This window comes from Eulemur rufifrons, chromosome 7 (assembly GCF_041146395.1).
Source record: "Eulemur rufifrons isolate Redbay chromosome 7, OSU_ERuf_1, whole genome shotgun sequence".
Lineage (NCBI taxonomy): Eukaryota > Metazoa > Chordata > Mammalia > Primates > Lemuridae > Eulemur > Eulemur rufifrons.
The window spans coordinates 10778206-10791702 of NC_090989.1; the positions used below are offsets into that span (position 1 = coordinate 10778206).

The following is a 13497-nucleotide window of genomic DNA, read 5'->3' on the forward strand; positions in this document are numbered from 1 at the left end:
AGCATTTGTGGAATCTACCAGCATTTAAGAACAAAACACAATGTTAGCAAGATTGCTAGGTTAGATACAAAACGGGTTAACCATAACCTTTGTGGTTATCTTTTCTATGGGACAGAAATCTACAGGTCAACTTTCCTGTGTCTGGGCTTATCAGCCAGTGAATCCTACAGTCAAACACAGATATATTCTCCTCAAGAAGGCAATGATGCTTGGGTGAGCTTGTCAAACGCCCCAGCATGACGGGCAGAGGACATGCCCATTTTCCTTATGTCTAAGATTTGGATCATTTTTCTTAACAATTCCTCAAGAGAGAAAATTCTAAACTAGTTATCTCAAAATCCCCAAATTTATTCCTTCCTGAACTTAGAAGAGGAAGAAGAAAAGGAAACCGTACGTGCACCACTCACACCCACTCACTGGGTTCTCGGTGACACAAAAATGCTCGTGGCCTGGTAGGGTTTCTGACAGCAGAAATGGTACTTTGGCAGCCCCCCCCCAATCACACAGATGGCCACTGGCTCCCCCAAGACCGGTCCTGGCCAAGAATCGAGACTCTTTGAGTTCCAGGAGGTCGTTCAGGAATGGATTAGGTGCATTTACACCTCGTCAAGACATCACAGGACTGGAACTTCAAGGAACCTGCCGGCCAGCCCACCGCAGGAAAGCCCCCTCTCGATCTTCTGTGACAGATGGCGTTTCCCTAGTTAGTCCTCCCAGGAGCGAGGGAGCCCCCCGCCTGCCTGTGCTGCCGTCTCATCATCCTCCCCAGCAAGGATCTCTCTTCACACTCTCTCTTCATCAGTTTAGGGCCATTTCTTCTTGCTCTGTCCTCGTGAAAATGCTTAACAATTGATCAGTGTCTTCATCTAAAACCTCTTTACTTACTTAAAGACCATTTTAAAGCCATAATTTGTTAGGCTAAATAACCCAAACTGTTATCATCTTAATTCTATTATTAGTTGTGCTTTGCTGAGAACCTCCTGGGTCTCTCTGAAGACCAGAAAGAGCTTAATAAGGCCCCAGGGACAATGACTTCACAAACCAGGTCAACAATTATTCCAAATCCTATTAGCTTCCTCTAAATAAAAGCCTGGTGTAGCTCACAGGTTTCCAACATAGGAGAGTTTGCTGCGATGCCCCTTCAGGCTCTTACTCATATTGTTCTCCTTGTTCAGTCTTTCTTCATTGTTATTGGAAATTTTTCTAATGGGTTTTTTAGCACATTGTTTTTAAAAATTACAGATTATAGTTAACAAAAGAAAATAAAAAATAGCCACCATCACACTCCTCAGAGGTCACTACAGGTTGGTGCTCGACATTTTGGTCTATTTTCCCTGACAATTTTTTTTTTTTTTTTTTAAAGAAGAGATCAGACTGTATTGTAATGCTCTGGAAGCTACGTTTTCCAAATGATGGCATGGAACACAGTGGACAACCAGGGTCCCACACTCTGTTCTTGCTCAGGGTGGCCTCACACTTCCCAGCACGTGACTGTCTGCAGAGCTGCAAACCCAGCTCATACAAAAGCGGCTCCCAGTCTCAGAACTGGTGCTCACGGCAGCTCAGACAGGCCTGGGCAAAATGAAATGCATCCACCAACACTGACTTATCTGCCCTGCAATAGGCTCAGTGGCAGAACACGACGGCAAGCACTCAAATGTGCTCAGGCAGGAAGGCACCTTGGGTTGAGAGAAAGACACATATATATATATTTTAAATGTTTTAATTGACAAGTAAAAATTGTGTATGTTTATGGTGTACCATATGACATTTTGATATATGCATACATTGTGGAATGGCTAAATCAAGCCATTTAACATACTATCTCACATATTTTTTTTTTGTGGTGAGAACACTTAAAATCTACTCTCCCAGCAATCTTCACGTACACACTATGACATTACTGACTGCGGTCACCATGATGTACAATAGCTCTCCCGAACACACTCCTCCTGCCTCACTGAAATTTGGTGTCCTTGGGCCAACATCTCCCCTTCCCCCTCACCCCCAGACTCTGGTGACCACAGTTTTACTCCCTGCTTCTAGGAGTTTGACTGCTTTAGATGGCACATATGCATGAGATCGTGCAGTATTCGTCTTTCTGTGCCTGGCTTATGTCACTTTGTAATGTCCTCCAGGTTCATCCGTGTTGTCCCAAATGACAGGACTTCCTTCTTTTTTAAGGATGAGGGTTGAGGCATTTACTCAAACCCAAACCTCCCCTTTGTTCCCACTTGAGCCCACCTGGTTAACACCAGCACACTCTTCAGGGCACTCTGCCCCCACGGGGGTTACCGAGCTGTGTCAGGGCCCTCACGTGAGCACTGACGTCCCTTGTCATCGAAGGAGTGTTTGGGGCCCGGGCTGCGGTGCTCACTGCCCATCCGGCCCTTCCTTGTGGATGACTCTCATTTTGCTTGGTTTTCTTCCAAATGGGCGCCAACCCAATGATGTTTCTATGCCCAAAATTCTGCCAAGAGCCACACAGTGGTGACTCTCCATTATACCTGATGAACCCACGGACACTACACTGACCCGTTGCCTCTACATTTTTCACTATCTGCAAAGTTGGTTCTCTTTTTTGGTACAAATCCTTCATTTTCAGATCAATTTTATTTCTCTAAGATACCAGTAGGCATTGTTCAAATTTCATCCTACTCCTGTTGATGTCATAACTATTTTCACATGCTATCACATGTTGATTTTTAATGACGGCATAGTAAACTCACACATATTTCTATAGTCTGCTACTGTAGAACATTTAGATGGTTTTCAACTTTTTGGTTTTACTTAAGAAAAATCTGGTGACCATCCTTGTGCCTTAGCGCTGTGCACTGTCATGATCCGAGGCGAATGCCTGCGAGGGGACTTGCGGGGTCACGGGGCCTGCATCCCACATGGCTGCTGCTTGGTAGTTTGTGACTTCATGCTTGGTGGTTTGTGACTTCCCATCTACAGGGACTCCGCTGCTCTTGTCCTTACTGATCTGAACCAATCTTTGGCCGGGCCACTTTCCTCCTGGAACACATGGAGAACAGGCCTGTCGGGAGGGCTGGCTCTCTTAGAACGAGAGGTTTCATACAAGCTGAGGACACTTGAACTGAGGTTTCCCATTTTCCTCTTGGGAAATTCCTCTTCTCTCATCCAACTGCTATATGCCAGGTGCTGTTCTAGGCTGAGGATACATGGATGAACCTGCCGGATAAAATTCATACCTCAACAGAGCTTATGTTCCACTTGGAAGATGCCAGACGATATAAGGAAATAAAACACATATAAGATGGCAAAACAAGTGCAGTGGTGAAAACACAAAGGCAAGGCGGTCCGGAAAGCAGGGCTGTGGCTGCATTACCATGGCCAAGCAGGCGGTCAGAAAAGGCCCCCCTGGGAAGGTGACACTTGACGGAGCTCTGAAGGACAGGCAAGTGCTCCGTGCCCCTCGGGAGACGTGGCAGCACGAGCAGCTCATCAGCAGGGCCTGGAGGGCACAGCGGGAGGTGCACGGGCTGCGGAAGTGGTCCCAGCATTTGTGGAGTGTTTCTCCTGACCACTTTCATTTTTTCGGTAAATAGGGAGCAAAGTCATCAGCGGAGAGTAAAATGCAGGCCCGAAGGAACTGGAAGACGGAGAAGGGAGAGGAGGTATTTACCTGGGGAGGCGGACAATCTGTGGAGCTGTGGACCGGGGTGTGCTCAGGCGCGGAGCACCAAGGCCACGTGCGGCTGCGCAGGTTCTTACAGGTGGCCGCAGTCTGAGTGTCAAGCAGAGGTCAGGAGAGGTGACGGAGGGATCGCAGTAGCTGCCTTGGAGCTCAAGGAGGAGAGAAACAACGCACAGGTGGTAGGATCTGGGGGGCCCAGCGAGCTTGAGGGAACAGGTTTGCAGCTAGGGTACTAAGGGGAGTGAGCCGGGCAGAGCAGGGTGTTCGAAACCAGGATTCTGGATAACGTAGCTCTGGGTAACAACAAGGCCTGAGGTGTAACCAGGAGCAGGTGACTAAGGTCCGATGATGGCAAGGTGAGGGGGGATCAGGCTGCCAGGAGGCCAGGGCATCAGAAAGGCTCATCTAAGTCACCTGGAGTTGTCGAGGATTGCACTGCAGAGTTAAGTGTGGTCAGGGGTTCAGCCTGGTGGCACAAGACTCAAGTCCCAGGGTTTAGGGGCACAAGGGGGCAGCAGCTGGATGGGCTGAGGGTCAGGGACATCTGCCCTACCTCTAGGCCTCGTGGGAGAGGAAAGAGCCACCATCAAGAGGGCTTCAGGGCCCCCTTCAGTCATGTGTGATGATACACATTACACGTGTGTCAGAATGGACACGCTTACAGAAGAGGTGGAGAACATCAGAGATTCGGCTGACCTCTGAGTGCCAGGGGCACAGGGAACACGTTTCAGGACTGGAGAGGAAACTGAGTCGAAGGATGGAAAAATACGGACTTGTATGGGATTGGGCTGCCCAGGGGGAGGGACGGTCTGGAAATGCTGGGGTTTTCAGGGTGACTCTCAGCCACAAGAACAAAGGGCGTTATAATATCAGTCCTGGAGTTCTTGAGGCAGAGAGTGGAACCAGGCAAAGTGCAAGGGGAGGCATGGAGAATTCTGGGGCCCTGTTCACTCCTGCGGGGGTAGGGTGGGCTCCTAAACCCTCTTCTGAACTATACTTGCATAGTCAGCGTTGCCTGTTTTCTTAGGTCAGAAAAATAAACAATCCAGGAAGGAAAACAGCAAAGTACATTAACAGGCAATTAGCACGGCATGAAAAAAAAAAAACAAAAAAAAAACCCCAGAATGACTGTTACCATGGAAACTCATGCTGATTAATAATAAAGAAAATATAAATTTAAAAGAGAGACACTTCTTGACACTCATTAGACTCAAAGTTTCTTTAAAAACATGGCAATACCATGTATTGGGAGGCGTTTGAAAACAGGAACTCTTACATCTTGCTGACGGAAGTGTAAATTGATAAAATGACTTTGGAGAGAAATTTGTCAATGAGTAAAGATGAAAATGAGAATATGCAATGAGCCAGCGATTCTGCACCCTGTGAAACACTCGCACATGTGCCCCAGGAGGGAGCCAGCTACCGGTGAGTTCGCTGCAGCGTCGCTTGAAACGTGGTCAAATTGGACATGCCCATTAACAGGCAAGTGGAGAAACTGGGATACGGTCCCACACGGCATCGTATATGACAGTGAAAATCAGTGACCCAGGTCTACAAGGATCCACATGACAGATCTCAAAATGATAGTGTTGAAGAAAAGCATGTCCCTGCAGCCTACATACCATGAATCCATTTACTTAAAAATCCACAAAACAGTGTTATAAACTGCAGCTGTGTGTATAAAGATGGATGTAAATGACACACACTATGACTTTAGGCTGATGGCTGCCTCTTGGGAAGGAAGGAATAGGGTAAGATGGGGTACAAAGAAGGATTTCAACTCCAGCTAACATTTTCTTTCTTTAAAATAGAAGATCTGAAAGCTGTATAGCAAAAATATGCTATCTGTTAAATCTGATAGGTAGGTACCTTAAATTTGTTATATTAGCTTCTGTATTTTTAGGTATGTTTGAATTTTCTAAAAGCTGGAACGTTTCTAGTTTCTCAATCCATGTGCAAGTCTTAGGAAAGAAGGCAGAGTGGGACGACCGCAGTAAGGCGGGGTGATCACTGCTACAGCAACATGCTTCACCAGGACAGATTTAACCCCAAAACCATTGCATTATGACTAGGAGGTATTCGGGGGTATTGAGCAGAGACTTCCTTAACATTTTACTTAACCACATTAAATAACTTCTTCCCTGTTACTACATTTAGATCTGGTAAGCAGTACATGAGAGAGGAACAAGCCTTTAAAACATTTGTTGTAACTGCTAACTATAAAGTCAGTGCCTCTAAAATTCCTTGTGATTGTGCTTTGGGAACAACCATTTGCTGTTGTTTTAAGGGTAATTAAAACGTATTTAATCCGGAGAGCTTGAAACCCCCTGAGCTCTTGTGGCTTAGGAGAGAGGGCTGCTGTACCACTGATCTCAGAGTCCCCTCCCGTGGTCTCACTGAACCCCACCCGGCCTGCCTGCCCCCAGCGCTGAAAGACAAACGGGCACTGTGTCCAGCCTCTGCTGTGCCAGTCTGGCTCCTTCTGGCCACATCGCCAAACCCTCTGCCGAGATACTTTGTAACTGTTCCCTGCAAAGAGAAGGCTTTCTAGTCCACCAGCGAGCAGGGGCTGGTGCAGAACAGAAGCGTGTATGCATGAGAACAGACAAGACAAGCAGAAGGAGAACAATGGTGGGAATGAAAATCTTTACTGTAGATAAAAGTCAGAGAGTTCTAGAAAAATGTTAAGGAGGTCCTCAGCAGAAAAACAAGGCAAAACTGAAGAGTCAGATGCAGTCCGTTCTCATGACTCAAAGTAGTTATGTTCTAGAAAGTTGCTGTGAACGCTCACTTAGAGAATACTGAATCCCTGCCCCCAGGGGAAATGACAGGGTTAGGTTCCTGTGAGCCCTCTGGTCACATCGCTTATGTCAACCCATCAATACGTGACCTCGTTTTGTGTGTTTTCTTTTTAAAGACATCTTATTTACTATATGTTGTTGATTCATTGATACTGAACTCAAGGCCAACAGCACTAGAACTCGTGCCAGGACAACACTTACCTAACACATACTCTCTCCCTAAGGCCCCTCACACCCTGCACTTAGGAACACAGCACTTCATCACGACACTTAGGAGCATTTTAATCACCACCAAAATGTACACAAATGCAAGACACACGGCACTCGTTAGACCGCGGAGGAGACACCTGTTTACAGTATGAGAGCTGAAACAAGAAGGCAGAGTGTTGCTCTGTTCGACCGTGGCTGGGAACAGACTTGTCAGGCGACTCAAATTTTTTGCCACTCTACGCATATCCATGAATGATTGCAGAAACACAAGTGTTGGTTTTGCAGCGACAAGTCCATCTTAGCAAGTAGGTGAATTCACACACATGAAAGCCAGTTACTGAGCACGGACTGCGCAGACGAACAGAGCTCGACACCTCTGCCAAAGAGTAATGTCTCATCTTCCACAGAGAGGTGCTCACATTTGGGGATCCATCTGGACAAAGGATGCCACAACCAAGTCACATCACTGAGCTCAGCATGAGCCTTATGGAAACAATGGAATCTCCCACTTATTTGGAATGGAGGGTCAAGAGTGCATTTTGCACAATCCTCACTTCTGGCATTGTCTGCTGAACAATGCATTCTTGTTTTTTCCACTCACAATGGAATTGTCTCAGGGCAAATGGCCTTCTCTGGGAAATGCGATGATGCTGGCATTCTGGGGACAAGGGCTAACATGCAACCTAGACACCAATTCTGCCCCCTTTAGCTAGCCAAAGGACTGGAGTGCTTTGGTGAGGAGGTTTGGTTCCAGGAGTCTGACTTGTAATCTCGTTGGGTTGCCAGGGAGCTGGGAATGCACAGGGTCGTCTAGGTATTGCTGCAGCTACTATAAACTTACGAGTTTGATTTTGGGGGTCATGGTACAGTTCTCCAAAAACTAGACTTTACTCCCACTCATGGACTTCTTGGTTACGACACTGTTTTCCTCCTGTGACCAACAGAATGCCTCTTCCCTGTATTTGACTCTAAGTCCACGTCCTTTAGAACTTCAGTTTTCAGAGAACAGAAAGAATGCTGGCAACATGAGCCCAGCAAATGACTGTGCTGACCTCTGGGGCTCCCTTTGCTGTTTTCTTGTGATTAAAGACAGTGCCTATTCTGTTTAGAATTAGAGTAATAGCCCCACAGAACCCACTGGCAGGTTAGAAAAACAACAGCTATGCTTATCACAAGATGAAAAGAAGTGTGCACAGAATAGGCTCTGAGAAATTCTTTTAACCCTTCCCACTCCCTATCCTACTGTTGGCCTGGAGTTCAGTGTTAATGAATCAACGATATATAGTAAATAAGATGTCTTTAAAAAGAAAACACACAAAACAAGGTCACGTATTGATGGGTTGACATAAGCGTTGTGACCAGAGGCTCACAGGAACCTAACCCTGTCATTTCCCCTGGGGGGAGGGGTTCAGTATTCTCTAAGAATCCAGAAACTACCCAGTTTCTGAATCACCGACAGAACCACTCAGCAAACCAGGCAGTGGAACTCAGTTCAGGCTTGGAAGGCATCGCAGGCTTGGAAGGGCTCTGAGACCACCTGGTTCCCCAGACACACTTCCCATGAGGACAATGAGGACGAGGGAAGAGAAGCAACTGTCCGTGGTCAAGAGGCTGGTGGGTGCCAAAGCCAGGGTCTCGGAGCAGGTCTCCGACCCAGAGTCCCATGCTCATTCCTCCACTGAACTGTTTTCAAGGTGACCAAGAATCTCGCAAATTGCCCTGGCAACCTTCCACCATCACCACCCTTGTTGCCTGTTCCCAGGTGCTGAGGGCAGGGCAGGGCAGAGATTGGCACGTGACGCTAAAAGGCCGTTACAGGTGCAGCCATTTCCCTGAGTCCTCCTACCGCAACGGCAACAGCTCAGACCACAGCAGAGAGAATGATGCGTGCTTCTCCAGAGCCCCCACGCACAGTTCAAAGCACACCCTGCTCGGTGGGGTCACTAAGCGGGCACTTCCACTGTCCTGTCCCCCCGTACCCTTCGTGTGGACAGCTGAAGACCTGGCTTCGGCCCTCTTTCCACTTGTCCTTAGTGAATCTGTAGAATCATTTCTTTCCTCACAAATATGCAGGCAGCAGGGCTGCGCCATTAGGAGACACATTTTAGACAACGGTAATATGCACAGGACTCATTCTTGGCTCTTCGAAAAGATCCTTCAAGAAACGCTTTAGCCTCACCTCCAGCTGCAGGCTCTAAGGCCCAGCCACTCCAGGCCCCGTCCGCCACCACGCCGCCCCTGCCTGCTCCAGGGACTACAAGAGCTCAGTGCACAGTCTGTCACCTCCCCATCTCCCCAGCCCATGCTCACTAGTAGCTCCTGTGCCAGCTGCAATGCCAGCCCTGCTGGGCAACCTCCCGGCCCCAATCCACTTCTCCCCGTTTCCACAGCATTTGGTTTGAACCTCAATTATTATTTTTATTATGGCCTGTAATTTAGATAGCTGAATATTCCTGTCTCCCTCATCGGAGAGCCTTGAGGTGAGCGACACTACCCATTTGGTCTTTGTATCCTGTCCACGGTGGCACCCACCACGTGTGAGCTCTAAACACACCCCCGGAGCAACGTGGGGAGACAAAGGCCCTGTGGGAAATCATGGAGCAGGCAGAACCGTGACAAGAGGACGGCTGGTTTCCAGGAAACACTAACATTTTCTCCTGTTGTTCTCAGCACTTCCTTTGAAGACCCAAGATTAAAAACTCTCCCTCCTGTGGCAGTGAGGAAGCCCAGGGCCCGGGTCCAGGTGCGGGGTTGGGCCAGGAGCAGGTCAAGCAAAGCCCGTGGCAGCCTGGTCTGGGCTCCAGAGTGTGCACAGGCCAGGAGCGGACTCTGCACACAAATGCTCCCAGCCCGACTCCCCCTTTTGTGGCTGTGGGTGAGCTACTCATGAGTAGAGCATGCGCCTCGTGGAGCTGTCAGGAGGGTAAAGAAAGCATTGTCCTTCCCCCTCAGGTGGGCTAGACTGGACAACAGCTCTTCCAGACTCAACTAGAAGCATGGCAGCATGGCTCATGCTTTCAATACTCCTCTAATCTTTTAACCAATTATTTCATCCCAAGCAGCATAAATCTGATCTTTCAGCAAAAACCTAAAAGGCTCACTTGGGCTTCGTGGTCCTTCTTTCTTGACATTGTTTGGGACAGGGCTTGTCTCTGTTCAGAGGCTTCCTGAATGACTGCGTCCATCACTTGTAGATGTCATGGGAGCAGCTTCTGAGGCTCAGAGAACAGCTTCTCGGGCCCTGACACTCCATCTCATCTTCCATCTCCCTGGGCCACCTTCAAGCCCACCTGGCTTGTCACAGGCCTGAACTGTGGCCACTACCTTTGCACCCAGGCACTGCCGACTCCTGGAGGCGCTACTGTCACAGGGGATGCTTGGCGCTCTGCCCTGGTGCACCTGAGTCAGCACACTTTCTTCCAGGCAGGTGGCAGAGCCCGCTGGCAAAACTAAAAGTCTTTCAGGAACTATTGGAAGGAAGGAGTAACTTTGAGTGCCGGGACCCTGACCCGGCCACTGTATCATAAATGCTGAGACAAGTTCCTCTTAAATTCCTCTTAGAAGTCCAAGTACGGTGTCCTACTGGGCAGCAGGGGCAAGCCAAGAACATCAGTCAGATCAAAGTACTTCTGGAAGACTCATCCTGTCCAAAGTGCACCACAAAGTGTGAAGGTTACAAACCCAAGGACACCCTTTGCGAGGACTCAAGCGCCCCAGGCGTGCTGGAGCTGCCGCGTTGCCTGCGGCCGCCCTCTGCTACTTCTGGCTCATCTCCCGTGAGCAACCCCCTGGCCCTTAGTGCTCACTTCCCCAGGGGTCTCCCGCCTCCCAGATCTGGCCCCTTGATTCCTTGCCATGTCCCCTCTCTGCCCTTCTGTTCTCCAGCCCGAGCCTCTGGTGTGTGCATGTGCTGCATCCCCTGCCCACACCACACGACACTCTCACCCTGCAGTTCACAGCCGCCTCCCTGCCTGGCACCCCACATGCTGTCTTCCCGGCTAACCACCAGCCAGGCACCGTCTCTGTCCACGGCTCTACTTCCAGCCCCGTGCTCACCGTTGTCACCGTCCACAAAGAGTGGACCACCCAAACAGTGACCCGGACCACTACCGGCCCGGGCAGAAGGCTGGGGGTGGGGGGGGGCTTGGCTCTGGCAGCGAACGAGCAGCCTGCACACGAGTCCTGGTCAAAGGCCAGGCACACTGACAGGCCGGCGGCTGCAAGGGGGCAAGGGCCCATCGTTGCTGCGGGTACAGCTATGAGTCAGCAGCTCAGAGGGGAAGGACAGTGGCTTTACATTGGAGCTTCCAAGGAGGGGAACTGGCACGCGGCACGGCCGTCCTACTTAGCCAGCCTCCTTCCCAGCACTCTAAACTGTGCCACGGGATTCTGAACACCCGCACGGCCTGGAATGCCCAATGGCGTCAGTCGTCTTCTCAGGGACTAGAAAGGGCAGGAAAAGAAGTGCCAGTGCCACACACAGGTGACGAGGACAAATGCCACTACCTGAGTGATGACACTTCACCCCAGACACCTGGTTCCCTGTTTAACCTAAGAGGGCACAGACGACCTCAATGTTATAGGACAGACAGAAAAGACCAGATGGCATCAGAGTCCCCAGTTCAAGATCCCAGCTGTCACCTGGTACCCATGGGGTCAAAGTCAAATCTGAGTGGGTTTCCTGGTCCAAACAGCAGAGGTAACAGTGCTACCTTCATGGGGCTGCTGAAAGCACCAAACGAGGCTCGCAGACAAAGCGTGTGCAGCCCAGCTTATGGGACACAGCAGGCACCTAGTAACCTGCAAGGAAAATAGGGCCTGTCCCTCAGCTGGCACCTGCAAGTCCACGGAGACGCAGGCGTCCGGCAGGGGAGCTGCTGCTCCCGCGAGTGCTGGCTCAGGCCACGTGCTTTCAGGAAGTTCCTAATAAAACAGGAAGTAGCATATTCTCCCTGATAATCTCACTTTAGCCCTTTTATTTCCAGTCTACAGTTCTTAATGACCCTCTTTACTAAATTATTGCTCTTTAAAGAGACTTTATATAGCTTTTTGCCTCTGTAGAAAGTTAAAGCTGGATCCACCCTGGCTCCTAAGAATAGGCAAAGTGACAACGCTGATGACGCAGTGCAGAGACAGGTGGCCGTACAGAGGAAGTGCTGCCCAGGAGCTGGGACACTGGGCCCTCCTGGCTCCTTGGGCGTCTCTTGCACATCTCTCCGTCTTCTGGTCTTGCCGTGCTCACAAACGAGGCAGAGCCCAGGTCTCCTGGCTCCTCCCCGCTTTAAGGTGATCTGATTATACAAATCAACATAACCACGGACTATGCACAGAAGCTCCGTCACCTGTGCTGGTGACAGACGCTCTGTGCAGGGCACCCCCTAGGAAGGTGGAAGGGCTGGGCCAGTCTTCTCAATTCTCCAGCCCTGAGGAGACAGAGGTGAGATGCAAGCGACTGTTCCAAGTGACTGTTACCGTCACCCATCCCATAAGCTAGGCCACTGCCAGCAGGGGACTTCTGCAGAAAGGCCTGCCTGGGGACGCAGGGCAGGAAGGCAGTAGGTGCTCAGGCAAAGAAACGACAGGCAGCAACGCCAGAGCTCAACTGCCCCAGAACACACGAGTCCCTCCACAAAGACAAGTGAGATGGAAGCGAAAAAAAGGACTGATTTTGTAGAATGGCCAGTGGTCAAGGGACAGACACACCCCAGCTGCCCCCAAATCCGTCTCTGAACTTCGGCAGGTGTTCGGGAAATACCTCCCGCCCACTGCTGGGCGTTTGCAGCCTGCCCGGAGCCGCGAGGCCCTGGGCAGTGTGCCACGCTGGGGCAGGCGACGAGACAAAACACTCCCAGAGTTTCTCGATCAGGTTTATTACTCTGAGCAAAAGCTGCCCACATAATCCAGTGGTCATCAAGTTTTATTTGTGCACAGTTACACAGTCTGAATAACTAGCTCACAATCGCAGGCAGTTTTATAAGTTTTGCTCTTCAGAATGATGTTTCTGTGGTGAGGGGAAAAGTCCTGACAGAGAAATTACATTAATGAAAACAAAATCAAGGGTGATTTGCTGGCACCAGGTTACAGAGCAGTTCTCAGCAGGCAGTTCCCCCACCTCTCCAAGCAGAGGGGACCAAGAGCTAAAAATACCCTAGGAAAATCAGCCGCACCTGCAGCACACGCTCACATGAAGGCCACGCCTGTAAACTGTGCACATCACCCATGCTGCTCAAACGGGAGAGAATTAAACACAGGGCTAAAAGCTGCTGAATCTTCTCACTTCTTCTTCTTCTTTGTGGAATATAATTTTTCTTCAAGTGGGACCGGGACAATCCCTTCACACTCTTTTACTTCCTGGGTCAGAGGGTGTTTTATAATATTCGGTCTAATCACATCAATGTCTCGAGACAAGTGCTCCATCATGCTTTCAACAGCTGTTGTTGGTGCGTAAAAATCCACCAAGAAATACCTGCAATAAAATAAAAATTTGTGAATGCCTGCATTCGGAAACATCATAATTCTATTGTTTTGGTCAGTGTTTCTATTTATTCTTCCCAGACATCAACTACACACAAACACAAACATCTTCGTCCAAACAAACTACCAGCTGCTCAACAGAAGTGCAGCAGTATGCCCAATCTCTCTTTTCCTATGGCCTTTGCCATTATTCTTAGGAAAATACAAATCCACACAAACGTACGGCAGCATAAAAGCATCGTGACGCTACATACAGCGGGAATATTAGAAAGTCTGGAGAAACTATGGGTGCAAGAACAGAATTTTCTAACCCACTGATGAGACGGAATTTTCCAAACCATCAGATGATTT

General features: G+C 49.4%; 1 protein-coding gene across 1 annotated transcript in view; it reads right to left on the minus strand.

Moving 5' to 3' along the window:
- Positions 1-12533: 12533 nt before the first annotated feature.
- The window catches only part of MRPS6 (mitochondrial ribosomal protein S6), a 64086-nt gene continuing 63122 nt past the window's right edge, over positions 12534-13497 (minus strand). Inside the window, exon 3 of the mRNA XM_069472325.1 lies at positions 12534-13138. Within this exon, the coding sequence (XP_069328426.1) occupies positions 12946-13138 (193 nt within the window). The 3' untranslated portion in view covers positions 12534-12945. The remainder of the gene's footprint in view (positions 13139-13497) is intronic.